The sequence below is a fragment of the Salvelinus fontinalis genome, chromosome 14 (genome assembly GCF_029448725.1).
Source record: "Salvelinus fontinalis isolate EN_2023a chromosome 14, ASM2944872v1, whole genome shotgun sequence".
Lineage (NCBI taxonomy): Eukaryota > Metazoa > Chordata > Actinopteri > Salmoniformes > Salmonidae > Salvelinus > Salvelinus fontinalis.
This window is the reverse complement of record NC_074678.1, coordinates 31727250-31755239: the sequence shown is the minus strand read 5'-3', so window position 1 is coordinate 31755239 and position 27990 is coordinate 31727250. Positions and strand designations below refer to the sequence as shown.

The window sequence follows — 27990 nt, the reverse complement described above, 5'->3', positions numbered from 1 at the left end:
GGTTAGCAGTGTGGTTGAGGTTAGGGTTAGGTTTCAAATCACATGTTATGAAGAGAAATTGTTGAAATAGGCTAGGTTTATGACTTTGTTAACTATTGACGACCAGGCACAACTCCGATATAAATGTTTTTTTCTCAAAGTTTCCGGGATATCACGTGTCCTACTTATATCAGTACACTGGTAATAACCTAGTAGTTAAGAAACTTGTATTCGATCATCAATTAAGCCACACGTAGCAAATAATCCTTTCAATGTTTTGTTAACTACATTCGCCATTCTCTCATTGACCTCAATACAAAACCCCCTTGCTTACTGAGCGAAAAAAACGGAAAAAATTGCCACCTGCTACTGATTTTGGCCTACTTATCCTTCTCGCTTCGACTCTTCCTTTCTGATTATAATGTAACACATTTGCCGTGATGGTTCATGGGAAGAAAATTTGCCACCTCCCACTTCCTCTGTTCCTGTTTATATTTCTCCCTATTCAATTGTAGTTATTGATAGAGCTTTGAGTAGAGTGATGAATGAAAGGCAGTGTGATTTCTTATAGTTTACCAGTATTATTAGTCTTTTAGCGGCAACATCACTCCACAATCGTACAGACAGTAGTCGATTGGAATTTACTACCAGGGTTTGCGTCTTAGATCTTAAAAGGGCAACTGAATCATGGCGGGTGGGACCCCTTATAATTTACAAGACTGAGTCAACTAAACATAACGAGGTGAGGTGGACCCCTCTTTTAGAATTTGCAAATGTAAAATAAAACAACACATACATTTTCACAGTGATCTTCAAAAATACATTATCACATGAATGTAGTCGTTAGCGTTTCACACATTTCAGTTTACCCTCTCATTCTGAACAGCTCTTCTGTTTTATTAGGTGTCAAAGGATGGGGGAAATAATTTCAGCTGTCATATTTTGACACTCAAAGACATTTTATGGTATTTCAATAATTATAATGGCCAGTGTGAAGTTAACATTGAGAAATTTTGTGAAACTTTCTTGTTGTTTATGCCAAGGGTGATGGAGCAGATTAATGACCCTTTGACCATGGTGTCGGAGTCTACTCCAGACACCATCAGACAGCAGAGGCGCAGGGAGCTGGACGCTCGGCGGAGTAAGTCTCGTGTGCGTCTGGGGTCATGCCTGCAGAGCTGGGGTCAGCTGAAGAACCACCTGGGATTCTCTCTGCACTCTGAGCTCGCCAACTACCTACTGCAGAGGTAAGGCCTCAGACCAGACTGGGCTGGTGGTGGCACTGGTAACAAACAGCACACAATCTTCATGGCTCATATTTATTACACAACTATAACATTGGAGTAATATGATGTTGGCTATTATTAATTTTGTTACATTTCTTTTCACTCTCTTCTCTTCAGCTATTTTTCTAAAGTGTGTGCCAAATGCTCAGGTAAAGACCTGTTCCCATAACATACAGTTTGCAGTTTCATTCATGTTGAATATGTATGAACAAAGCCTGTGTTTTTTGAATGATGATGTAAAAGTGTGTTTGGTCTTGGTCCACTAGACAATATGAAAGGGGATACGACTGCCTTGGTGACATCAAGAGAATCTCTGCATCGCCTCGTCCTATTGGTCCACACCCACGGGCAACAGTGCCCCTTCCCACCAACCCTCCAATCTGACACTGCCAGAGAGAAGCAGGCAGCTGACACAGAGGGGAGCCAGTCAAAGGGAGAGGCAGTGAAGCAGAGAACAGGCCCAAAGCACTTACCACCTCAGACAGGTGCAAAGGACTGTAGTTCTCCAGAGGAGGGCCTCTCTCCATGTGCTCAGGGGAAGGAAATGAGAGAACCCTCGGATGTGTTAGAGGCAGAACTGTGTCTGCACTATGTCTGTGAGGGAGGGCATCTGCTTTCATGGCAACCTAGTCAGAGTGGCTGTGATGAAGAAAGGGGGGCAGGAGAGAGGGAAGGAGAGATTGTGGAGGGGGATATTACCCCTGCAGGTCCAACTATGTCCAAAGGGAGGAGAGGAGCAAAGGAGCCCAAGAAGGAGAGTGTCACAGGGACGGGTCGTCTTACTGTGAGGAGGACTAGGGCTCGTGGTAGAGCAAGGTCTGTGGTGATCCAAGAGGAGGCACAACAGCCAGGAGAGGAGACGATGGACCTGACAACCCTAAACTCTGGAGAGAGCAACTCAAAAGGTTCATTAAGAAATATTAATTAGAATTTCCTGATTAGTTCTGAAATGCCAGTGTTGACTCAACATCACTATGTTGTTTGGTCACATCCAGGAAGTGAGAATGCACAGGAAGGGTCAGTGGCAGGAAGTGACACAATGCCAGCAGAGTCCTTGCAGTCATTGGAGGATTGGTAAAGTTGAATAATTTGCTTCATGCACAACTCCTTGGATGTATTTGTTGTTCAAATCATAATCAACCCAACCTCATGGTGATCTAAGTTTTCATAGGCGGCTGCCTATGGAATGTAATGATCACGACGATGATAAGGAGCACAACCCAGACAACATCACTGGAGAGAAGGATGTCCCTTCACCCGGCAGGTTTTAATTGCACAGTTTAATCATCTAAGAAGGAAATACATGTGAATGAACATGTTGGAAAAATGTATGAGTACTTTGTTGAACTTCATAGTGATGTAACTGTAGTACACGAGAACCTGAAGGGGGACACAGAGTAAAGCAGTTCAGTCAGAGGTTGCGTTTACACAGGCTGCCCAATTCCGATATTTTTTTCACAAATTAATATTTTTTACCAATCAGATCAGTTCTGATCAGATTTGAAAATATCTTTGTGATTGGTCAAAAGGGTAATTAGAGGATAAAATATCAGAATAGGTGTCACGGCTGTTGGAAAAAGAGGACCAAGGTGCAGCGTGATGGGCGTACATACTTTTAATAGTAGATGTCGCCAACAAAACAATAAACAATACCAAAACAAACCGTGACGCTCAAAGGCTATGTTCCCTAAACAAAGTTAACTTCCCACAAACACAGGTGGAAAAAAGAGCTACCTAAGTATGGTTCCCAATCAGAGACAACGATAGACAGCTGTCCCTGATTGAGAACCATACCCGGCCAAAACATAGAAATAGAAAATCATAGAAACACAAAACATAGAATGCCCACCCCAACTCACACCCTGACCAAACCAAAATAGAGACATAAAAAGGATCTCTAAGGTCAGGGCGTGACAGTACCCACCCCCAAAGGTGCAGACTCTGGCCGCAAAACCTAAACCTATAGGGGAGGGTCTGGGTGGGCATCTATCCGCGGCGGCGGCTCAGGTGCGGGACGCAGACCCTGCTCCACCGCTGGCTCACCCCACTTTGGTGGCACCTCTGGTGCGGGGACCCTCGCCGCCGACCCCGAACTGGGGACCCTCGTAGCGGGCCCCGGATTGGACGCCCTCGTAGCGAGCCCCGGACTGGGCACCCTCGCAGCGGGCCCCGGACTGGGCGCCCGTCGCTGGGGGCCCCGGACTGGAGGCCGTCGCTGGAGGCTCCGGGCTGGAGGCATAGAAACATAAAATGCCCACCCCAACTCACGCCCTGACCAAACCAAAATAGAGACATAAAAAGGATCTCTAAGGTCAGGGCGTGACAATAGGGCTGCTTGTGTAAACACAGCCAGAGAGAGATACATTAACTTGGGGACAAGGAGAAGGTGGCTTTTGATGGTATTTTCTCATACTTCCTTAATTTGCCAGATTGGATTATATGATTAAAACCATTAAATGTATTTTCAAGTAAAATATTATTGAGATGAAAGTCATGAAAGCGAACATGGTTCAAAGAATTCTTATCACCACATACTGTGCAATAAATGTAATACATTTTCTTTCATTTGGTTTGGATTTTATAGACCGGAGCCAGCCGACAATGTTTCTCAGATTGTCAGCAAAAAGAAAAGGTTTGTGCATTGTCACTTAAAAGTTATTATGTAGAATACTGTTTATTACTAATTTATGTATTTCTCACTTGTATATTTCTATCTGTTTATTGTCATCCCAATTTAATGTTCCCAGAAAAACAACACCGAAAGCAATCTTGCCTTGTGAGTTTGATGGCTGTGGGAAGATCTTCTCCTCTCGGCAGTACCTCAATGTGAGTTCAGCAGTATAGCTGAAGATGACCACTTACTGATTAAGGTAAAATACACGAAACCCCAATCTATCTCATCTCACACTTAATTCAGCATCATATGAAGTACCAGCACTTCCACCAGAGGACGTTCACCTGCTCTCACACTCCCTGTGGGAAGTCCTTCAACTTCAAGAAGCACCTGAAAGAGCATGAGAAGCTGCACAGCAGTGAGGCTCAACATTTTCACTTCTAGGATTCTTTATTATTATCCTTTGCTTCTGCTCATTATGCTGAAATAATGATTGTCTGAGTAGCTATTTGTAGGGCCCTGTGTTTCTTCAGTCGCAGAGTCAGGAAGAACTCAGGTCCCTAACATTTTCATATACAGTACAGAGCAACCACAGATGCTCTGAACCTGGTACTGTATGTAATCACTCTCTCTGGCTTTTGTGTATTGAGACCAGAGGGACTTCATCTGTGAGTTCTGTGCCCGAGCTTTCCGCACCAACAGCCACCTTCTCATCCACCGCCGCATCCACACCGGAGAGAAACCGATACAGTGAGTATTCTCTGTCATAGTGTTTGTCACACAGTGTAGAGTAGTAACACTATTATTAGGACTTCTACTATGGATCATGTATGTTATATGACACTATTTCTGTACATCTGTAGTGATCCTTATGAGTGTTCATCCCTCTCCCTCTCTACCAGGTGTGAGGTATGTGGCTTCACCTGCCGCCAGAAGGCCTCACTCAACTGGCACATGAAGAAGCACAACGCTGAGAGCAGTTACCAGTTCCCCTGTGAGATCTGCGGCCGGCGCTTTGAGAAGAGTTACAACCTGACCGCTCACCACCGCAAAAGCCACCCTGACCCACCCTAGACCTTGAGCCTCACCATCACCATCACCACCATCCCCAACACTGACTCCCCCCCCCCCCCCCCCCCCACGCCCCTTCCCTGTCCCTGCAGAACAATGACCACACCACCACAGCCATAGGCACAGCAACAGATGACTGCTTTATCATTGGCGTGACATGAAACCATGATGCTGTGTTTTGCCCTGTGTCTACACCTGTAGAAAGTGTGTAAATAATGCCCCCCTTTGGTCTTTTGTCACCCAAATGTCCAGTAGGTCAGTGGCTCCAATGCAGTCCATGGACAATCTTCATACTGAATACAAGCAGTCTCCCCTTCGTCCCTATGTGTGTTTTTGTTACACGACTCAATATTCTTTGGGGTAAGAACGGTAATGATCGAGAAGACTACCTTTGGATGTTGCTTTTGTATAAATCTATTACTATGTAGCTTTATTTATGAGGAAAGTACAGTATGTCAAAGGGAGGGAAGGGGGAAAATAAAAAGTTTGTGTTTTACATTTTGTTTTATCATTTTGAATTATCAGACTAATCACGTTACCCATGTTATCAATGAGGAAATGTTGTTTAGTATATGACTAAACCCCCTTTAAAGCTAGAATCTGTAGTTACTACATAAATGTTTTGACGTATAAATGAATGATATATACCCATTGGTTCTTGAAGAATATAACTTATAAATGCCTCATGAACTTAGTTCAACTGTCGTACTCCATCAGAACTCAAAATATGAGCGTGTTATGCTCCAATATTTGTGAACAAAATACATGTAAACAAACACTGTATAGTTTCAAGTTTTATTAAGTCTCATGTACAGAAAATGCATGGTATACATCATCCAACTAAATCCTTACCTTAAGGTTCCTTCTCTTTCAATGCAACAACTACAACAAATAGTAAAAAATAAAAATGGCAGAATAGAAGAAACCTTTTAGCTCAAGTGTAATACATAATTTATATTACAATATTTACACAAGCATTGGGGAAGGGGGCCAAGTGTATAGCCTCGAAACATGATTAAAACTATAATTGTGATATCATGGATGGTCAGTCCTTGCACACATAGCTTTCACTTTGAATTGGAGAGCATTTCTCCAGGCCCAACTCTCAGCTCTTTACCAAAACTATTTACTAAAACACAGGCAGGGTAACTGCTTTGTTATTGTTTCAATTAAGGATGCCATCTTTAATCTTGCTTTCAATACGTCAGTCTTAATGATTGAAGCCCACATTGGCAAATACAGCCTCAAACTAACAGGTGGGCGTCATCGTTAAAAGAAAAGAATGTAATCCAATTGGCGCATAGAAATTCTAGAAGACCTGCCTCCAAATGGTTGCTATGCCTACAACACATTCTTCCCCCTAGGCTTGATTGAAAAGTATGTCAACCAATAGAGACAGAGATGGGTGGGAATTTGCGCGCACACTGAAATCTGCCCAGAGAATTTGTGCCACTTCCCTAGTGCCTACTATCAAATCACTTTGGGCTGGCTTCACCGTACGGCTGGTGCTGGACAGGTGAATGACTCAGGATGGAAAATGTACTATAAAGGTTTTCCAGAAAATACATACAGGTAATGAACCATTATTTAGGCTACGTCCTGAAAAATAGCTTGGTTTATAACTAGCACGAGGAAGTGCATGATGCCGACTTCAGCAGCATGACAGGAGACAATGTAGAATTCAGTAACGTTAGCAGACAACGAATAACGTTTTTGAGCTGAGCTTGCTGCCAACATCTCTAACTGTAACTGGATTTTGGTGAATGTTATATTATTACATTATCAGAAATATAGATTATGCTTTACTTGTTATTTTTGTTAATTCGTCACTTTAATTGCTAATTACTTTAGAAAAACTGTACTCAGTTTGCAAAGCTGCCAGCTAATACTTTTGAGAGTAAAAAACAACAACAATTGATTGGATGCATAATGTATCATTATAAAGATACTGTAACGTAATTAGACTCTCATCAAATCGAATATTTTGATATTTTTTATTGATCATGAGCCACTTGGCTAAAAGTCACTTCTGACTGGTGTTTGTCAGGGGGGGTTTAAAAACACTTTTTAATACAATGAGTATACAATCGCTTGTATTCATCTTGGTAGAATCATATCCTCCTGGGATAGTTCAAGATGTCAACATCAATGACATCAATGACCTTAGAAAGACTTATCGAATGACCATGATGTTTATAAAAGGTCAAAGATGTTTATAAAAGGTCAAACTGCCCCAGAAATTGCCAGGTTTTCTATTTAACGTTGTATGGAATACCCTATGTAACATTTTGAACATGATGATAATGGAAGTAAAATTCCACATTGACACTTGTTCCCCAATTGTGTTCTAACCTTCTCAAAGTAAAAGTTGTAATGCCATAAGCTCCTATTCAATAGTTGGTTCGAAACCAACCAGGCTATATGAAAATGCTATAGGAGAGGTTAATGAATGCTCATTTGATGTTGTGTTTCTGTATCCAGATTTGCAATTTGCTGTGTGAGAGAGTAGTGAGTCATAACGGTGTGGGTGTATGGAGCGATTTCAGTGGCAACAAAAATTGTATTTGAATTTTATAATTTGTATCAGGATATTGGATTTGAATGTAATATTTGGGAATTTTTAATGCACAAATTGAGTCATTGAATTCATAAATTGAACTTGTATTTCATGATTTGAAACGGAATTGAATGAATATTGCATGTCTCCTGCATGTCACAAGACTGTGTTAGCCCACTGTGTTAGCCTCGTAATTACCAAACTGATTACTATGTGTAGCGAACCATTCATGTAAGCTCGTGGGATCAGGTCGCTCGTGAGGCTATGTGATGAGCAACCTTGGCTGAGAGATGACGACGTGTTAGTTTAACTGATGGGGTTGTAACCCAGGTCTCCTGTGCACCAGATAATGCAACTTGTCATGTCTCAGACAAGTTACTCATCACACGAGTGTGGTCACCGAACCACCTGTGTTACACTTCACCCCCCTTTGACCTCCTCCATGAAGAGACCCATCCAAGTCACAGGACCAATAATCTTATAATGACCACCCATGCCAGAGACTTCAAACCAGCCGTCGGAGTGGGACCAAAAATCAGCCCTGGCATTTATTTATTTATTTTTTACCCCTTTTTGTGATATCTAATTGGTGGTTACAGTCTTGTCCCATCGCTGCAATTCCAACTACGGACTCTGGAGAGGTGAAGGTCGAGAAGAGTGTGTCTTCCGAAACATGACCAAGCCGCACTGCTTCTTGACACACTGCTCGCTTAACCTGGAAGCCAGCCGCACCAATGTGTCAGAGGAAACACCGTACAGCTCGTGTACCAAAGTCACCGTGCATGCACCCGGCTGCCACAAGGAGTCGCTAGAGCGCGATGAGACAAGGACATACCAGCCGGCCAAACTCTCCCCTAATCCGGACGACACTGGGTCAATTGTGGGCCACCTCAGGGGTCTCTCGGTTGCGGCTGGTGGCAATACAGCCCGGGATCGAACCCGGATCTGTAGTGACGCCTCTTGCACTGCGATGCAGTGCCTTAGACCTCTGCGCCACTCAGGAGGCCCATAGCCCTGGCATTTCTAACACACCGAACCATTCTTTTGCTCCAGACCTCCACACCGACCCATTCTTTTCATCCAGGCCTCCACACCGACCCATTCTCTTCCGCCAGGCCTCCACACCGACCCATTCTTTTCATCCAGGCCTCCACACCGACCCATTCTCTTCCGCCAGGCCTCCACACCGACCCGTTCTTTTCCGCCAGGCCTCCACACCGACCCATTCTCTTCCGCCAGGCCTCCACACCGACCCATTCTTTTCCGCCAGGCCTCCACACCGACCCATTCTCTTCCGCCAGGCCTCCACACCGACCCATTATTTTCCGCCAGGCCTCCACACCGACCCATTCTTTTCCGCCAGGCCTCCACACCGACCCATTCTCTTCCGCCAGGCCTCCACACCGACCCATTCTTTTCCGCCAGGCCTCCACACGACCCATTCCTTTCCTCCAGGCCTCCACACCGACCCATTCTTTTCCTCCAGGCCTCCACACCGACCCATTCTTTTCCTCCAGGCCTCCACACTGGCCCATTCTTTTCCTCCAGGCCTCCACACTGGCCCATTGTTTCCTTGAGGCCCCCATTATTTGCCAGATAATGATACTTTTGCACACAAAACAAACTTGTTAGACTAGTTGGGCTAAAAATGGACTAAAAATGGAACAGAGTGTCTCGCATTTCAGGCATGACGGCCTTTACAATGGTGCCACTGGACTCTACAGTTGAGCTGGTTCAACCACTGGGGCCGCTGTGGAGTAAGTTAAGGGGGTGAATGTAACACATGGGGATCTGTGAAACTCACTCATCGGCCTGATGTGTCGCTCCTTGCGCAATTGACAAAGGATTTTTTCAGTAGCGTGGTGGATTAGAATGCTTAAGGATGGTGGTCATGTGTGTTTACGAGGCAGAGGTCCTGAGTTCGAGTCTTGGTATGAGCTGAATCAGGGGGAAGCTTTACTTGTTAAGCAAGCAGCGGGTTGTCCTTTACATGAACTTCCTGAACTTCTCCCTATAGGCTTTAGCTAAGTGGGCTAACAGAGTCTTGTGACATGCAAGAGACCTTGTACGAACCCAGTCAGTCACAAGAGCAAAATTAAATAGGGAGTGGAAAGGGTATCATTAGAAGGGCTATGACAGGGCATTTAAACGATATTCTTATGTGGGTCAAATGTAGTTTTTTTGTGACACTGCCTTCTAATGTAGCCTGTAATCATCATAGAGGGGAACAGAAGGCTCCGGAGTCTTAGCTTTCAGGAATGGGGTCATAATAACTCATAGCCAAAACGGTTCAAATGCTAGGGCCAAATTCATTGTAAGAAAATAAATTCAATATGCCACATCGGCTTCAGAGATCACCATAAGTTTCTGTTTACCACAGTTAGCGTTTGATTCTATCTATTCCCCTCTCCCTTTCCTGGCTGGCAAAGTATCAGCATGTATGTTGTCTCTGGTTTTGAATCTGAATTTGAAACCTGAATCTGAATGCATCTGAGAAGTTGAACATATGAAACTTTGATAAACTTGAAATGATAGTTTGTGAACTTGATACACAGACAATGAATGCAATATCTACCGTATTGAAACTGAATAGGCCTATATAAATGTTGAATTTGAATATTGAATTTAATTTAAACTGAATTTTAAAGTGAACGCAATATTCAAGTAAATTCCAAATCATGAAATGCAAGTTCAATTTACAAATTCAATGATTCAATTTGTGCATTACAAATTTAAAATATGGAATTCTAATTCAATATCCTAATACAAAATAATTCAAATACAATTTCTGTTGGCACTGAAATCGCTCCATATGGGTGGGACTGGGAATGAAGAGATGTGAAGTGGAGAGGTTTCAATTAGATGAAGAAATATGTACCATGGCCTCTTGCCAGTTGACTTCTTGAGTAGTTAGGTATGTATTTCATTAAGCATTTTATATTTCGAAAAGGAATGTTTATTTATGAGTTGTACTCTGAAAACTCGACCTACCTTTCTGTCTTTGTTAGCTTTTCATTATGGAGATTTGAGTTGAGTGCTTCTTGCTGCTGCTGGCCCCAGCAGGTCTCTCAGGCAGCAGCAGGTAGGCCCTTAATGCTGGAGATAACACAGAGCTGAACAGAGGAGGCTTTGCTTTGACCCCCATCAGCCTGTTGATCTGGGGCCAGGCTGGCACCTCAGCAGCCACTCTCTCTACCCGCTGCCATCATCAGGTCCCTGCTAGCTCTCCTCCCAGAACCGAACAGAAACGCATCGCAGCCTTTCAGGGGCTGAGGCGAGGCTAGGTGATGGATGGTGTTGGACTGGGCTATCATTGCGGCAGGCTTCAGATGTGTCTCTGTTCTGATCTGGGAGCAGCAAGGAGGGAGAGCAGAAAGGCAAGGTCAGGGGGTGTAAGAGCCCTACTTTGCATTTAGATTTGAAATTACTGTGTGTTTCTCTGTGTTGGGCTGTTAATTAGCTCAAATTCTGAACATAGCCTTTCTGCAGAGCCGTCCGCCTCAGCCTGCGAGGAAAATACCACATCAATATCGGGGAAAATACCACATCAATATCACATCAATACCGCTCTGCAATCGGAGCACTCAAATCACACATTTTATGTCACCGGGGAAAAGAAGCATCTCAATTGATCCTTAAAGGGATACTTCGGAATTTTGGCAAGGAGGCCCTTTATGTACTAAATAGATAAAGGGCCTCATTGCTAAAATTCCCGAAGTATCCCTTTAAGGATTTTCTGTCCTCATGATCTAGCTGGCTCCCTCTCTCTCCCTTCTCAGCTCACCCACACAGTATTGTGATACTGTATGCTGTATTAATTAATTATGGAGATCCCCTGCCTGTAATGTAGGCTACGGAGCTGCTGGCCGTGGCCTCCCTTTGATCTTGCCAAGCAGAGCAGAGCCGGGAGGCAGGAGGCAGTGCCTGGGCCTGTGCAGCCGCTGGCCACGCTGCTAAGCATAGGGTCTCTAGCAGATGGAGCTCGCTGGCCACCAGTATCCACTATGGGGATGGCTGCTGGCTGCAGGAACAGACCTCACTCTATTCTGGGTTACTGGTCCACTTCAAGCTGTGCTAAGTGGACCAGTGATAACTAAGGGGAGCTCAATATAAGGATTACCAAGTCAAAATGCATCACATGTTGTTGACATGGTGGCTGACTACTGTGATGTCAAATCTATTTAGCGTAATTTCATATAATATGGATGTTTGTGTTGCAGTAGAAGAGAAGGAGAGCTCTGATGTTGTTCAGCACCTCGTGTTATCAATTATGTTTCTAATCTGGGTCGCCCAAAAGCACATGGTGACCCAAAATAAAATACTGTGTAGGAGATGAGAGAGCCTTCTTGTGTAGACATTTGGATCTACATATTCGTTTTTTTTTCAGGTCTCAATTAGCAGCTGGACTATGCAAATGTATTGATTTGTGTGTTGTTGTTTTGAATGTTTTGTTACGCCCTTGATGCCTTGTACACAGACATCCATTCATTCTGAATGGACTGCCAGTGCTCACTATGATGTCATGCTCTGCTCAGTGGCGGGTCTGTCTCTGCTAGAAGTGATGCCCGGCAGGCCGGCTCAGTGTCTTAGACTGTCCTGGACCCTACGATATGCTACAGGGACAACAACACATTCAGCTCCAACGGAAGGGCAGGGAGGAGAGCATACTTTGGTTCTGCCTGATGATTCTGCTGCTGCCTGGGTAGTGGAGGGAGAGAGCATTTTACACAAGCAGAGGTTTGTTCATGTGTATACAGCTTGATGGTGTTCTAGTAATGATGTCAGAATTGATGCAGCAACACCACATTACATCACGCTAGTGAATAGGGCAATCAATGATTGCATGTAGGCTACATCGTAACATACTCTTGTCTGTACATTATGCTTTGAATCTATTCTTCCGTGCCCAGAAATCTGCTCCTTTTACTCTCTGTTCCCGAACGCACTAGACGACCAGTTTGTATTGTCGTTAGCCGTACCTTTATCCTACTCCTCCTCTGTTCCTCTGGTGATGTAGAAGTTAACCCAGGCCCTGCAGTGCCTAGCTCCACTCCCTTTCCCCAAGCGCTCTCATTTGTTGACTTCTGTAACCGTAAAAGCCTTGGTTTCATGCATGTTAACATTAGAAGCCTCCTCCCTAAGTTTGTTTTATTCACTGCTTTAGAACACTCCGCCGACCCAGATGTCCTAGCCGTTTCTGAAGCCTGGCTTAGGAAGGCCACCAAAAATCCTGAAATTTCCATCCCTAACTATAAAATTTCCCGACAAGATAGAACTGCCAAAGGGGGCGGAGTTGCAATCTACTGCAGAGAGAGCCTGCAGATCTCTGTCATACTATCCAGGTCAGTGCCCAAACAATGCCCTAAAAATCCACCTTTCCGGAAACAAGTCTCTTACCGTTGCCACTTGTTATAGACCCCCTTTAGTCCCCAGCTGTGCCCTGGACACCATATGTGAATTGATTGCCCACCATCGATCTTCAGAGTTCGTACTGTTAGGTGACTTAAACTGGGACATGCTTAACACCCCGGCCATCCTAAAATCTAAGCTAGATGCCCTCAATCTCACACAAATTATCAAGGAACCTACCAGGTACAACTCTAAATCCGTAACCATGGGCACCCTCTTAGATATCATCCTGACCAACTTGCCCTCCAAATACACCTCTGCTGTCTTCAACCAGGATCTCAGCGATCATTGCCTGCGTGCGTAATCGGTCCGCGGTCAAACAAGCACCCCTCATCACTGTCAAACGCTCCCTAAAGCACTTCAGCGAGCAGGCTTTTCTAATCGACCTGGCCCAGGTATCCTGGAAGGATATTGACCTCATCCCGTCAGTAGAGGATGCCTGGTTGCTCTTTAAAAGTGCTTTCCTCTCCATCTTAAATAAGCATGCCCCATTCAAAAAATGTAGAACTAACAGATATAGCCCTTGGTTCACCCCAGACTTGACTGCCCTTGACCAGCCCAAAAACATCCTGTGGCGTTCTACATTAACTTGCATATCGCAGGGGATATTCAATGCTTTCAGGGAAGTCAGGAACCAATACACTCAGTCAGTTAAGAAAGCTAAGGCTAGCTTTTTCAAACAGAAATTTGCATCCTAAAGCACTAATTCCCAAAACTTTTGGGACACTGTAAAGTTCATGGAGAATAAGAGCACCTACTCCCAGCTGCCCACTGCACTGAGGCTAGGAAACATTGTCACCACCGATAAAACTACAATAATTGATCATTTCAATAAGCATTTTTCTACGGCTGGCCATGCTTTCCACCTGGCTACGCCTACCCCGGCCAACATCTCAGCATCCCCTGCAGTAACTTGCCCAAGCCCCCCCCCCCTCACCCAAATCCAGACAGCTGATGTTCTAAAAGAGCTGAAAAATCTGGATCCCTACAAATCAGCTGGGCTAGACAATCTCGACCCTCTCTTTCTAAAATGATCCCCCAAAATTGTTGCAACCCCTATTACTAGCCTCTCGTATCGTCTGAGATCCCCAAAGATTGGAAAGCTGCCGCGGTCATCCCCCTCTTCAAAGGGGGAGACCAAAACTGTTACAGACCTATATCCATCCTGCCCTGCCTTTCTGAAATCTTCAAAAGCCAAGTTAACAAACAGATCGCCGACCATTTCGAATCCCACCAGAACTTCTCCACTATGCAATCTGGTTTCCGAGCTGGTCAATGGTGCACCTCAGCCATGCTCAAGGTCCAAAACGATATCATAACCGCCATCGATAACAGATAATACTGTGCAGCCGTCTTCATCGACCTGGTCAAGGCTTTCGACTCTGTCAAACACCGCATTCTTATCGACAAGCTCAATAGCCTTGGCTTCTCAAATGACTGCCTTGCCTGGTTCACCAACTACTTCTCAGATAGAGTTCAGTTTGTCAAATCAGAGGGCCTGTTGTCCGGACTCTGGCAATCTCAATGGGGGTGCCACAGGGTTCAATTCTTGGGCCGACTCTTTTCTCTGTATATATCAATGATGTCGCTCTTGCTGCTTGTGATTCTCTGATCCACCTCTACGCAGATGACACCATTCTGTATACATCCGGCCTTTCTTTGGACACTGTGCTAACAAACCTCCAAACAAGCTTCAATGCCGTACAACACTCCTTCCGAGTCCTTCAACTGCTTTTAAATGCTAGTAAAACTAAGTGCATGCTCTTCAACCAATTGCTCCCCTTACCCTCCCACCCGACTAGCATCACTACTCTGGACAGTTCCTACTTAGAATATGTGGACAACTACAAATACCTAGGTGTCTGGTTAGACTGTAAACTCTCCTTCCAGACTCACACGAAGCATCTCCAATCCAAAATTAAATCTAGAATCGGCTTCCTATTTCACAACAAAGCCTCCTTCACTCATGCTGCCAAACACACCCTCGTAAAACTGACTATCCTACCGATCCTTGACTTCGGCGATGTCATTTACAAAATAGGTTCCAACACTCTACTCAGGAAACTGGATGTAGTCTATCACAGTGCCATCCGTTTTGTCACCAAAGCCCCATATACTACCCACCACTGCGACTTGTATGCTCTCATTGGCTGGCCCTCATTACATATTTGTCGCCAAACCCACTGGCTCCAAGTCATCTGTAAGTCTTTGCTAGGTAAAGCCCCGCCTTATCTTAGCTCACTGGTCACCATAGCAACACCCACCCGTAGCACGCGCTCCAGCAGGTATATTTCACTGGCCATCCCCAAAGCCAACACTTCCTTTGGCCGCCTTTCCTTCCATTTCTCTGCTGTCAATGACTGGAACGAATTGCAAAAATCACCGAAGGTGGAGTCTTATATCTCCCTCTCTAACTTTAAGCATCAGCTGTCAGAGCAGCTTACCGATCACTGTACCTGTACACAGCCAATCTGTAAATAGCACACCCAACTACCTTATCCCCATATTGCTACTTACCCTCCTGCTCTTTTGCACCCCAGTATTTCTACTTGCACATCATCATCTGCACATCTGTCATTCCGGTGTTAATGCTAAATTGTAATTATTTTGCGTCCATGGCCTATTTATTGACTTACCGCCCTACTCTTCTAGATTTGCACACACTGTACATAGATTTTAGGTGGGTAGTGGGCACTGCAAAATGGGTCTGACGGAATTACCTCTGTTCCGCTCCCTGCCACATCAGGTTTGATGGACAGTGTGACAGACTAGCTACAGGAGCTACTCTCCCTGTCGCTGTTCTTGGAAAACACCTACAGTTACGAAAGTTTGGCGAGACACGTTATAGATGTGTTAGACCTCAGAGAGAGGATTTATCTAAAGGTCACTGCAATCATCACATGCATTTTAGAGCTCTACTGCTGTATCTCTGTTATTTAGTGTAGGAGAGTGTGTTGATTGGTGGTTGCTCTCTCTTCAGTTCTCTTCCATTTCTCTTGTTCACCTCGTCGTAGTTTGTTCTCTGTCAAAGCCTTAGGCCCCTCTGTTCTCTTACTTTTCTCTTGTTTCATCCTCCACCTACCCACCCTGTCTTTCTCTTCTTGACTTCCTCTGCTGCCAGTGACACATGGGACCGTTAAGACCCTAGCAGACCATCTTTAATCGATTCTTGGACGTGTCATTACTTTTACCCATTTTCTCTCTTCGCCAAGATGGAGGAGGTAGATCTCTGGGGTTGCCATTTGTCATTGAAGATGGCTGTGGGAGTAAGTCAATTCCCTCCCAGCCTCATGCCCTAACAGAGATGAGCTGAAAGAGGGTGGTGTGGGGATATAAGGAGAATGCAGGAGCCTCTGCTGAACTGTCAACCCAGAGAGAAGAATCTGCCAGTAGCCCCACTCCAATGACCTCCATCACAGTGAAAAGAGAGGGAGGCTGAATATGGATGGAGAGATGCCAGTTATTTACTGTCAAAACAAGAGGAAGGGACAGTTGGTGGTGGGGACTAGAAGTGTCTTTTTTTTAAGCCCTAGTTTTTCATGGCAGGTCATCTAGACTAGAGCCTGGGCTCTGTGCTGATATGGCTTCTTTTCCACTGCTGTATGCTGGTGATAGCCTAGCGCAGCCCTGGCTCTGGTCCTAGACTCAACCACCACTAGCCTGTCTGCCACTCTCTCACAATCAGCAGAGGAACCGGCAGAAGCCCAGCCCAGCTCAGTCCAGGGTGGAGGTAACATGACGCATTACTGTATAAACTCACTAATACTGAGCTGTAAAGACACCGAAAGGACCGAACGTTAGGCCTACTGGACATATGCTAGGCTGGCTAGCCTATTATTGTGTCCAGTCAAGTGTATCCTTTAACCCACAAGGTATTCCTGGGTGCTTTCCATTACTTTACCCGAAAATATATTTTTAAAAATTTAAATGTGCTTTTTTAATCATATTCCTTATCAGTCCACCCACATCTGTTGAGGCTCTCGGCTGTGGAGAATGCTTCTCTCTCTCGCTCTGACCCTCTGTGAGTCTCAGTGACTCAGCGTGTACCAGATGGTTCCACCACAGCAACTTCCACAGCAGCCCACCATGATCCGCTTCAGCCTCAGTTCTTTTGGAATAGTAATTAACCAGAGGAATCCCAATGCACAACACTGTTGTAGTCTTTGTTTACCTCTGAGTAGAGGTGTGATTCTGTAAAGGTCAGGTTGAATCCTGATCAAGTTAGCTGAATGTCATCTATTCTAGCCACTCATCAGTCTCTCCTCAGCAGCCCTGTGTGAAGCCAGCAGCCCTGTGTGAAGCCAGCAGCCCTGTGTGAAGCCAGCAGCCCTGTGTGATCCCTCTGTCTTACTGATTCCATCACTGCCACGTCTCCTCTTCTCGATCACCCTTGGTCTGTGTTGCGTAGAACAGAGTGGGTACTTGGTAGCTGGCTGCGGCGTCTCACTTTCAGCCCTGAGCCACGCTGCCAAACGACTCCAAGCACTGAGTTAATTAACGTGGTGTGAGAGGGGAGGTGTGTGTGAGAGAGAGAGCGCTTTTCGTGTGTGTTCCCCTGTCGAACACCAAGTCGCTCTGCCTGAGCTAGGGCCAGCCGCTCCTCTGTGCCAGCAAAGATAAAGCCCTCTGTCCTCTCAGCAGAATAATAGGAACCCACAACCAGGCCTGCCCTGGGGAAACACTGGGACTGCAGGGTCACCACACACACACTCACGCACGCACACACACACTCACTTGTACGCGCTCACACTCATTCACACTCATTCCGGCTACTATTATTCATGATGAGCAGAGAGCTAGGAGCTACTTGAGCAGGAATGAAATCCCCCACAGCAGTGTGGGTGGGTGGAGAAACGCTATAGGGGGTCAGAGGGTGTATGTGCAGCTGTTGCTATGTTTCCTCCTGCCTCCCATAGTCCCTTCCCATAGAAGCCCATAATCCCTTCCCATAGAAACCCATAGTCGCAATTCTCACGTCACAGGCAGAGAAGAGACCATGGTTCCTGTTGATTCATTGTGTTGTGGAGGCTCTTTGTGTGTGACCTTACCTTAGTATACCTTCTGGGAGGTGACTCTGGGGGATGGTATTAGAGATATGGCTATTGGCTAGAGACCCGTAGCCTCTCAGCTCTACTGCACACACAGACAAACTGAGTGATCACACTGTAGAGATTTTTATTCATTATGATAGGGCACACTCTCCTTGGTGGCTCTGTCAGAGCTCTCTCGGTCTTCCCTCGCTCTCTCGGTCTGCCCCCGCTCTCTCCGTCTTCCCCCGCTCTCTCGGTCTTCCCCCGCTCTCTCCGTCTTCCCCCGCTCTCTCCGTCTTCCCCCGCTCTCTCCGTCTTCCCCCGCTCTCTCCGTCTTCCCCCGCTCTCTCCGTCTTCCCCCGCTCTCTCCGTCTTCCCCCGCTCTCTCTCTCTCTTCCCTCTCCTCCGTGTGTCAGCCTCTCCGTCTCTTTGAAGTGAACTGTTAAACCCTGGCTGTCCCCTCGGGACACTGGTCTTCATTAAACTAAATGTGTCTTATTGTTGCCTTGCCTACATCAGCTTGTTTTTAATAAGACCGCAACAGAAGTTTCTACTTTATTCTTTATACAATACAGTGTCTCTGTGTCTGTTTTTGGGCCTGAGAGGAGGCTTTTCACGTAGCCCAATTTATTGTTACAGTGTCTGTACAAGGGGCGATTCAGCCCACAGATCAATAGCAGTTCAACACAGGGAAAACAACAATTCATTTGTAGAGTTGTCTCATTATTGTTGTGAATGTTGGTTCAGTGCCACCGGCTGACTCTGGTCACTGATACAGAGGAGAGCTGAGGGCTGTAGCCTCGTTTCTGTCCTGTCTCTAACGGTTTCCTCCCCTCTCACGTAATTACAGATCCCAATAAAACTCTGAGTGAAGATGGCGTTCTTCAAGAACAACTTCTGGGTGAGTCTATTTGATGTATTGTATTCTATGAGGATCATTGGCAGCTCAACATGGAGGGGTGAAAACCAGCAGTCAAGGATAGGGTTTTGTAACGATTAGACATTGTTTTTTTTTTATTTGGCCATTATGCATGCAAATGTTAGACCCTTTTACCGCTCATTTCTATACAGATTGCAGAAGCTAATAAAAACCCAAACATTTACAAACTGTATGTGACCGAAGCAATAATAGGCCTGCCTTTTACAGTTAAATATAATGCTGAACGACTTTTGTACAGCATTATATATTTATAAACTTTATTTAACTAGGCAAGTCAGTTAAGAACAAATTCTTATCCACAATGATGGCCTACCAAAAGGCCTCCTGCGGGGACGGGGCCTGGGATTAAAAATAAAACACATCACAACAAGAGAGACAACAAGGAACGCATATATACTTAAAGGGGACAAAGACATGTAGGCTGGCAGAACAATTCCAGTGTATTCCCCTGAATCACATATGAGTCATGACACCTTACTTTCTCAGTAATTCATCTGTGAATGATACTGAACCACATGTTGAACTCTACCAGTCTCCTGAGTGATCTCTCACTCTCTCTCTCACTCTCTCTCTCACCTTCTCTCTCGCTTTCTCTTTCTCTCACTCTCTCTTTCTCTCTCTCATTTTCTCTCACTCTCTCTTGCTTTCTCTTTCTCGCTCTCTCGTTTTCTCTCACTCTCTCTCACTCTCTCTTTCTTTCTCTTTCTCTCTCTCTCGTTTTCTCTCTCGCTTTCTCTTTCTCTCGCTTTCTCTTTCTCTCACTCTCTCTCTCTTGTTTTCTCTCTCGCTTTCTCTCGCTTTCTCTCACTCTCTCTTGCTTTCTCTCTCTCTTTCTCTCACACTTTCTCGCTTTCTCTCTCTCTCTCTCTCGCTTTCTTTCTCTCTCTCTCTTTCTCTTTCTCTTTCTCACTTTCTCTCTCTCGCTTTCTTTCTCTCTCTCTCTCTCTCTCGCTCGCTTTCTCTTTCTCTCACTCTTTCTCACTTTCTCACACTTTCTCGCTTTCTCTCTCTCTCTCGCTTTCGCTTTCTCTCACTCTCTCCCGCTCTCGCTTTCTCTCTCTCTTTCTCTCACTCTCTTGCTTTCTCTTTCTCTCACTCTCTTGCTTTCTCTCTTTCTTTCTCTCTCTCTCTCTCTCTCTCTCAATCATAGAACTGAGGTTGCTTAGGCTGCTTGGTCTCCTTAGTGATGGTGGGAGTAGGGGCACAGAGTTAATTCCTGACACACAGATGAACACACATCATCATACAATACCTGGAAAAGAAACCAACAGGAACCACATCAATATGTTAGAACCTGGACAGATACTGCAGAGAATAAGCATGACAGCAATGTACCACTGACTGTAATCCCCTAGTCTTAGAGGGATAGAAGGAGAGACTGAAACAGGCCAGGTGTTTGTCAGCTGCTCCTAGCGGTAATCTGACTGTGTTCTGTGCTCCTCTGCACACCTGGCTGAGCTATTTCAGGTGTGCCCTGGTTCTAATACACCACTCTGCCAATTCACCGTGAAGGAGGGATATTTGGAGGAGGAAGCTGTGCCAAAAAATGTAACTAAAAGTCCAGTAACAATTGGGTCTGGCAGCGAGTTAGGAATTTAATTTGGTTAGGGAAATGAGATTCCTATCATTGATTGATTTAAGAGGTTTTTATAGGTCGCAATATTTAGAGAATCTAAAGTTTCTTTTTATATTCATTCAGTTGTTGGGGGATATCTGATTATGATTTCTCTGTAACTCCACTTCCCTCATTCACTGCGCATCAGATAGTGTGTGTACTTGTTTGGTAGTGGTGGGGTTTGTGTGTCTTTGTATTTGTGTGTGTGTGTGGGATCCTCCCTGGCTCCATTATTTAGAGATGTGTTGTGTGAGTGACTGTGACAGAGGCAGAGTTGAGTGTGTTATTGTGAGGAGCAAGCTGGGCTGTCTGTCTGCTCTGCCAGCCTGCCTGCCTGCCTGCTGACTGATCAGCAGCAAGTCATGTGATCCTGCCTGCCTTTGTGTGGCTGCAGGCAGCAGGGCCTCCATGCCTATGGAGGGGAGAGGATAACTCCTTTGTGTGGCTGCAGGCAGCAGGGCCTCCATGCCTATGGAGGGGAGAGGATAACTCTTGTGTGGCTGCAGGCAGCAGGGCCTCCATGCCTATGGAGGGGAGAGGATAACTCCTTTGTGTGGAACAAAGGCAGGTCAAAGACGCTTCCCTCCAACACAAACCAGGAGGGATGGAACTCTTTCTCAGTCTCCCATCAGTCTGTGTCCATAGGAATCCAATGTTAGCCATCTCACATAATGATGTCGGCTTCTCTTCCTTGTCATAGTTACGGTGTTGCTCTGATTCTCACTGCTTGGCGTACAAGCTTTACTGTAAAGGAGCAACAAAGGACTTGTCTTCTAGCTCGAATGGCTGTTGCATAACACAGTAGACACCAGCATCCACTCCAGCTTAAATCAGTTAATAACTTAGTTTGTCTCAGCCATGAGCTGAGTGAAGTATGAGTATGCATGCCGGTGCCAGCTTTCTCTGGGATTGAATGGAGTCTCCAGGCGTGTGTGTCTGTATGTGTGTGTTCCATTCCCCTTCCTCACTATCTGTGATTCTCTTATGCCGACAAATTGCAGCGCTGTGCAAATTCAACCTTGAGGTAATTAGCGTGTAGAGACACCTGGGAGCTGCATATCAGGACAGAGCCTTCATTTCTGCTTGCTTACCCAGCGCCAGGCCAAACCATTATATTTGCATGTATTCCACCCTTTCTTAATTAGTCAATGGAGGGATGGAGGAGGAATACACAAATCTATCATAATTCGACTCATTCTTAATGAAGTCCTCAGTCCAAGTCCTTGACAGTAGAATGACTCCCTCCTCTCAGATGAAAGGAGAGTGTGTACAGTATGGGTGTTGTGCTCTGTTCAGTGCTTTCATCCCAAGACACAGACATTAATGCCTGTTAAGTTCATGAGAATATGCCCCCTGTCCAATTACCCAGTGAGATGGCTGAATGGGCGCTCTCACATTGAACACCATTAATCCTTTAATTGCACCCTTTTGCCTAACAACAGTACGTTCCTCCAGAGTCCAGACACTAATTTTATTTTACCTTTTATTTAACTAAGCAAGTCAGTTAAGAACACATTCTTATTTTCAATGACGGCCTAGGAACAGTGGGTTAACTGCCTTGTTCAGGGGCAGAACAACAGATTTTTACCTTGTCAGCTCAGGGATTTGATCTAGACACCTTTCGGTTACTGGCCCAACGCTCTAACCACTAGGTTACCTGGCGCCCTGCACTACCATTAGGAAAACTATCAGGACTGTGTGTTGGATGAATCATCCATGTCTTTTTATATAATTCATTGGTGTTCTCTGCTAGGCCTCATCTGGGCACAGTGTCTGTCTGTTCCAGGAAGTGCGCTCTGCTCTCCGAGGTAAATTTATACCCAGCCAATCATTCATCAGCAGAATGAACCCAGTGTTGCCTCTGCTCTGCTCTTCCCTCCCATCCACATTGTGCCTGGCTGTGTCTCTGGGTCTCACGGGGCTCTGCGGTCCGGAGAGGGTGGATGTAAACACAGTGGCAGGGACGGATGGGTAGGAGTGTTATCAGAGGACACACGCTCTCCCTCTCTCTTCACAACCTTCTGTCTCTCTCCTCTCTCTACCTCTCTCTCTCTCTCCCCTCTTTTTCATTATTTTTTCTCTTGCTCCTCTTCTCTCCATCTTTCCTTCTCTCCCTCCTTGTGGAGCTGTTATTTGCTTTCCTAAATTAGATTAATGGCAGCTGGATAGTCGCTCACTGTCCCGTTAGATAAAGAGCCATTTCAGGAAATTTGCCTTCAGGTTCCTGAGGCCAGATGCAAATGCACTGGTGATGGTAATAAAAGTGTGTGTGTGTGTGTGTGTGTGACTGCATTGTGCTCAGTCTCTGTCATAGGTTGGTCCTGTACTCAGGGTGTCACGTGTACCACAGAGCTCAATCCACCTGCTTGTTCCCCAATGGGCCCTGAAGCCATTAATCAATGCGGCAACAGGACTGTGTATTCTGATCTGAAGTGATGTTAGTGCAGTATAGTTCCACATGGATGCTACTGGTCTCTCCCAGGCACTGTGGACCAGGTAATGGGTTTGTTATGGGGACTTAATGACGATGTCCTTTTAGATGTGAAGTAATGTGACGGGATACTAGAGGCACATCATCAGTACTGCTGACACTCTGCTGTGGGATTGCCTATTGAGCCCAAAGTGCACCGTAAGCACAAAACCTCAATGAGCCAGCGAGACTGGCTCTTTCCTCTGACACTGACCTGGGGCTATCAAGCCATTTCAACTATATTATACTAAATAATTATCATAACATATCGGCCTATGCTATGTCATACCACATCATATTATATCCAACTCTGAGCATAGGATATGTTTCCTTTACTATCCAGGCCTGATAGTCATTGGTAGTTGTTGATAGATGGATTGGCAGGCAGGGTTGTTTATGCTGCTGACCAGTGAGAGGACAGACCGGCTGTTATGTACTCTGTGTGTCACTGTGTGACAGGTTTCACATGGCTCTATGCCTGCCTGCCTTTCTGCCAGCTTGTATCACAGCACAAGAATGTCCTCCGACACTGGTCAGGGAGTGAACCGCTCCAGACTCTACTCTGGTCAACCGTTGAACCACACCGACACTGAGGCTGAGGAACTAAAACTAATAGCTGCAAAACATGAATCTGGTCACTACCTGACCACACAGACTAGACTGACAGACAGAGCTTCTCAGTGTTTCATGGAGTACAAAGTAATCTCAGCCATGGTGAGAAAGTTGTGAGTTGTCATTGTCATTGTAATGTGCTCTCTCTTGCATGAGCAAAACTCTCATCTTAATTGATTTAAAGGAATAGGGTGGGAGACGAGGGGGACTGCATAAATCAGACAAAGAGAACTGTCAAAGACCATTGGCCATGGAGTGTATTATGAAACAGACCTGTGTGATGAATGATCTCAGAGGGAAGATGATGAGATTTTCTCATGGATTTAACTCTTATGACATCTTTGGATGATAAGTTGTTTAGGGTGCGATCCTGGCACACACATACACCATACCTGGGCAGAAAATAGTTGTATTTTTTAGTTTAGTTGAAAAAAAACTTTTCTACTACTCGAGGTAGTTGAATATAGTTTATATAGAGTTTCAACTGATATTCAAATACAGGTCTCAGAAAAACATATAATACTTGAAAATATTGTGAATACCTCTCAGAAAACCAAATTAATATTTTAAGGTATTTAAATATAAATAAGTTATTTGATAACCAAAAAATATTTATTTGTGGCTGCCAAATATTTGATGAAGAAACAAACATTAGAGTAGACCACTTTGCAGCTTTAAAATGAATATCACATAATGAGTAAGACGTAAGGTAGTTCAGTAACACTCGACATCAAGTTCTTTGGAAATTGCTTTATAATTGCATAATAATGGAGTTATTACTTAAGTGGAGTAAGGAACAGTCACTCTTCTGTACAGTAGTTACATAAACTAATCAGCTCATTCCTATGCAATTAAAATGCAATTACCAAAGTGTTATGTAACAACATGAAAATAAAAAGTAACAAAATATGTCTATTAAAGATGCACTAACCATAAATCGCCCCGCCATGTTCTGGTTGCTAAAATTCTAATAGTTCACCTAATTTCAGTTTATGTGACAAAACTAGCAAGTGTAGTGTAGAGCCCTCAAACTCAATCTGGACCTCGAAGCCAGTTCCACTGCATTTTTTTCCATTGTTCCTCTCTACTCAGGGATTCATTTAGAACTGGGACACCAGGTGTGTGCAATTAATTATCAGGTAGAAAAGAAAACCAGCAGGCTCCGGACCTCGTAGGGCAAGAGTTGAGTACCCCTGGTGTAGAGAATCATTGTACCATCTAAACCGCCGTGAAATATCTTGTCCATAACCAACCATATTGTGTTTTCAGCTGTTTGGAGCTGGTGTACAAAACTGAAAGTAAAAGATGCAAAAATTAAACTTAAGAACGGGAAGCATAGAATGGTGCCCATAGAACAGATGGTACAGCTTCTTAGACTTACTTTCAATGAGAATGACAGATCCATTTCAATGTGAATTTGGTCGGTCACGCCAAAAAGATACATACTGCAGCTTTAAGGAAGCTAAATATCTCAAAACTGCCTTCTTGAATCAAATACAGCCAAGGTAGGTGGAACATAATGTTAATTTGTATTCTGAGTAAACTATCCCTTTAGATGGACAAAAAGGTGAAGAAGTTGCTTTTACTAAGCATCCAACTTGCTGTTTGAAAATGCTTTGAATTACTCTGCGGTATTTCCAGATGTCATCAAATTAATTGCAGCTTTCAACCTTTTCAGTGGCTTGTAGTTGAGCTTCTCAACTTATTTATACCTATCTGTACAAAATATCATTGGTTAATTGGTTTGACTTGATTACTTGGGGCAATGGACATTCAGGAGAATGGACATTTACAAATATAAATGTATTGTGTAGATCAAATATGACTGTCAGATTGGAATAGTACAGCAGATTGTGTGTGTCTGTTCTATTCCTTCTATTTCTATCTTCAACATGCAGTTACAGCCCTGTCATTAGTTGAAGGCAGCCAATCCAATAGTTTCAGAAAAGTAATCACTTCCTGAGATCTGTATTCCAAAATATATTTTTTAAGTAGTTGCTTTCTCAGACCTGTTTTAAAATAGTTTTTAAAAAGTCATCACTTTCTGAGATCTTTATTAAAATAGTTTTAAAAAGTATTACTTTTTTGTAAAGTAGTTGTAGTCCCCTCCAAAGTAACTTTGTTCCCCTAGGAAAAATTATTACTTTCCACAAAGCATAGTTAAAATAGTTGTTCCAGGTCTGACACACACACACGGTGAAAAATAAGATCTGTCTATGTGCCCTTGAGCAAGGCATTTAACCCTAATTGCTCCCGGAGCGCTGTACAATAGTGACCCCGCTCTCTGCGGGTGTCTCAGGGGGAGTTGGGATATGAAGAAACACAGTTCGATTACACACTTTGTAACAGGACAAATATAAGCCCTCCCCAAAATTGTTTTATTATTACTACACACACACACACACACACACACACCTGTCTGTCACAAATGTCTGTTAGCAGGGGAACTCTGTTGCTGGGACAATGAGCCATGGAGGGAATGATAACCCCCCCCCAAAAAATGTCCCAGCCCTCATGGAGGTCAACTTCTAATTAGCTAGCAATTATTTATCTATTCTGGAAACACAAAGGCATAATAAGAGTTGTTCATAAAGCCAAGCCACCATATTAAATGTACCCCTGGTTTCATTAACTGATAAGAAAATCCACTGGGATTACTTTCATACTAATTTCTAAAGCACAAATGTGTCGATAATCGTCCGTCTCAATTGAGACCAAGAGAATCAAATGAGAATAAGGCCTAACCTTTTTAGATTAGGCTATATTGTTTCTGTGAAATCAGTCATATTTTCTGTCTGGGTGTTATTATTGAGTTGGTGTGGGACTTAAGCTCCTTTCACAGATAAATTATTTGGCAGTTGAACAGACTGAACAGTAGTAGCTTTATGTAGGCATATTGTTTGTTTGGGGTTCTTCTTCTGAAAATCCCCTGTCACTCATCGTTACATTAATTGAACGGAAGACTGCTTGGGACCTGGTGGGTCTAATTTGACTATTTGCAAATATGTTTTAATGATCGCCTATTCCTTATTTGAATATACTGTAGGCTTCTGTACGTTTTAGATGCTGTATGTTTTAGATCAGGGTTCCCCAACTGGTGGCCCACGGGAAAAATTTTGCCCGTGGGTGAATTTATTTGTCTCCCCAACTTTTCTAATTGTTGGACATAAAACACTGTAAAAACACCAGCAAATCACATCCAAGTGATTTTAATTTAGGAAATCTATTTCAAAGTATTCCCACGCATAATATAGAGATATACTATGTGGCCAAAAGTAGCCTGCTCGTCAAACATCTAATTCCAAAATCATAGGCATTAATATGAAGTTGGTACCCCCTTTTGCTGCCTCTTCTGGGAGGCTTTCCACTAGATGTTGGAACATTGCTGTGGGGACTTGTTTCCATTCAGCCACAAGGTCATTAGTAAGGTCAGGCACTGATGTTGGGCAATTAGTCCTGACTTGCATTCGGCGTTCCAATTCACCCCAAAGGTGTTTGATTGGGTTGAGGTCAGGGCTCTGTGCAGGCAAGTCAGGTTTTTTCACACCGATCTTGACAAACCATTTCTGTATGGACCTCACTTTGTACACGGGGGCATTGTCATGCTAAAATGATTGTCATGCTGAAACAGGAAAGGACCTTCCCCACAATGTTGGAAGCAGAATTGTCTAGAATGTCATTGTATATTGTTGCGTTAAAATTTCCCTTCACTGGAACTAAGGGGCCTAGCCCGAATCATGTAAAACAGCCCCAGACCATTATTCCTCCTCCACCAAACTTTACAGTTGGCACTATGCATTGGGGCAGGTAGCGTTCTCCTGGCATCCGCCAAACCCAGATTCGTCCGTCGGAGTGCCTGATGGTGAAGAGTTATTCATCACTGCAGAGAACGCGTTTCCACTGCTCCAGAGTCCAATGGCGGCGAGCTTTACACTACTCCAGCCAATACTTGGCATTGCGTATGGTGATGTTAGGCTTGTTTGCGGCTGCTCGGCCATGGAAACCCATTTCATGAAGGTCACACAAACAGTTATTGTGCTGACATTGTTTCCAGAGGAAGTTTAAAACATTGAAAGTCACTGAGCTCTTCAGTAAGGACATTCTACTGCAAATGTTTGTCTATGGAGATTGCACGGCGGTGTGCTCGATTTTATACACCTGTCAGCAACGGGTGTGGCTGAAATAGCCAAATCCACTAATTTGAAGGGGTGTCCACATACACTACATGTATGTAATCATATACAAATGTAAGCAAGGTTTGAAATGATTATCTTTTAGTTAAATATTATCTCTTTGGGATTCTTGCAGTCAATTTGCAGCCTACAAATGATTTGTAATTATTTCATTCACAAAGGCAATGCTACACCTGGTCAGAGACATGTACATGTTAGCGTAGTTAAGGGAACT

General features: G+C 44.4%; 2 protein-coding genes across 9 annotated transcripts in view; both read left to right on the top strand.

Annotated features, from left to right (window-relative positions):
* Positions 1-452: 452 nt before the first annotated feature.
* On the top strand, positions 453-5013 carry znf692 (zinc finger protein 692). Its single transcript, XM_055861354.1, has 11 exons — positions 453-721; positions 1023-1226; positions 1383-1414; positions 1532-2170; positions 2261-2339; positions 2428-2529; positions 3850-3897; positions 4013-4091; positions 4183-4297; positions 4530-4629; positions 4782-5013. The coding sequence occupies exons 2-11, from the start codon at positions 1027-1029 to the stop codon at positions 4951-4953; spliced, it is 1566 nt and encodes a 521-aa protein (XP_055717329.1). The 5' UTR covers positions 453-721; positions 1023-1026; the 3' UTR covers positions 4954-5013.
* A 1366-nt stretch (positions 5014-6379) lies between these two features.
* Positions 6380-27990, top strand: part of LOC129810635 (F-BAR domain only protein 1-like) — a 41188-nt gene continuing 19577 nt past the window's right edge. For 7 of the 8 annotated variants that reach the window (XM_055861348.1, XM_055861345.1, XM_055861343.1 and 4 more), the window contains exons 1-2: positions 6380-6522; positions 18797-18847. In XM_055861348.1, coding sequence (XP_055717323.1) covers positions 18821-18847 — 27 coding nt within the window. In that variant the 5' untranslated portion in view covers positions 6380-6522; positions 18797-18820. Of the gene's footprint in view, positions 6523-12068; positions 12245-18796; positions 18848-27990 lie in introns of those variants that run through there. The other variant, XM_055861342.1, reaches the window with a different exon arrangement.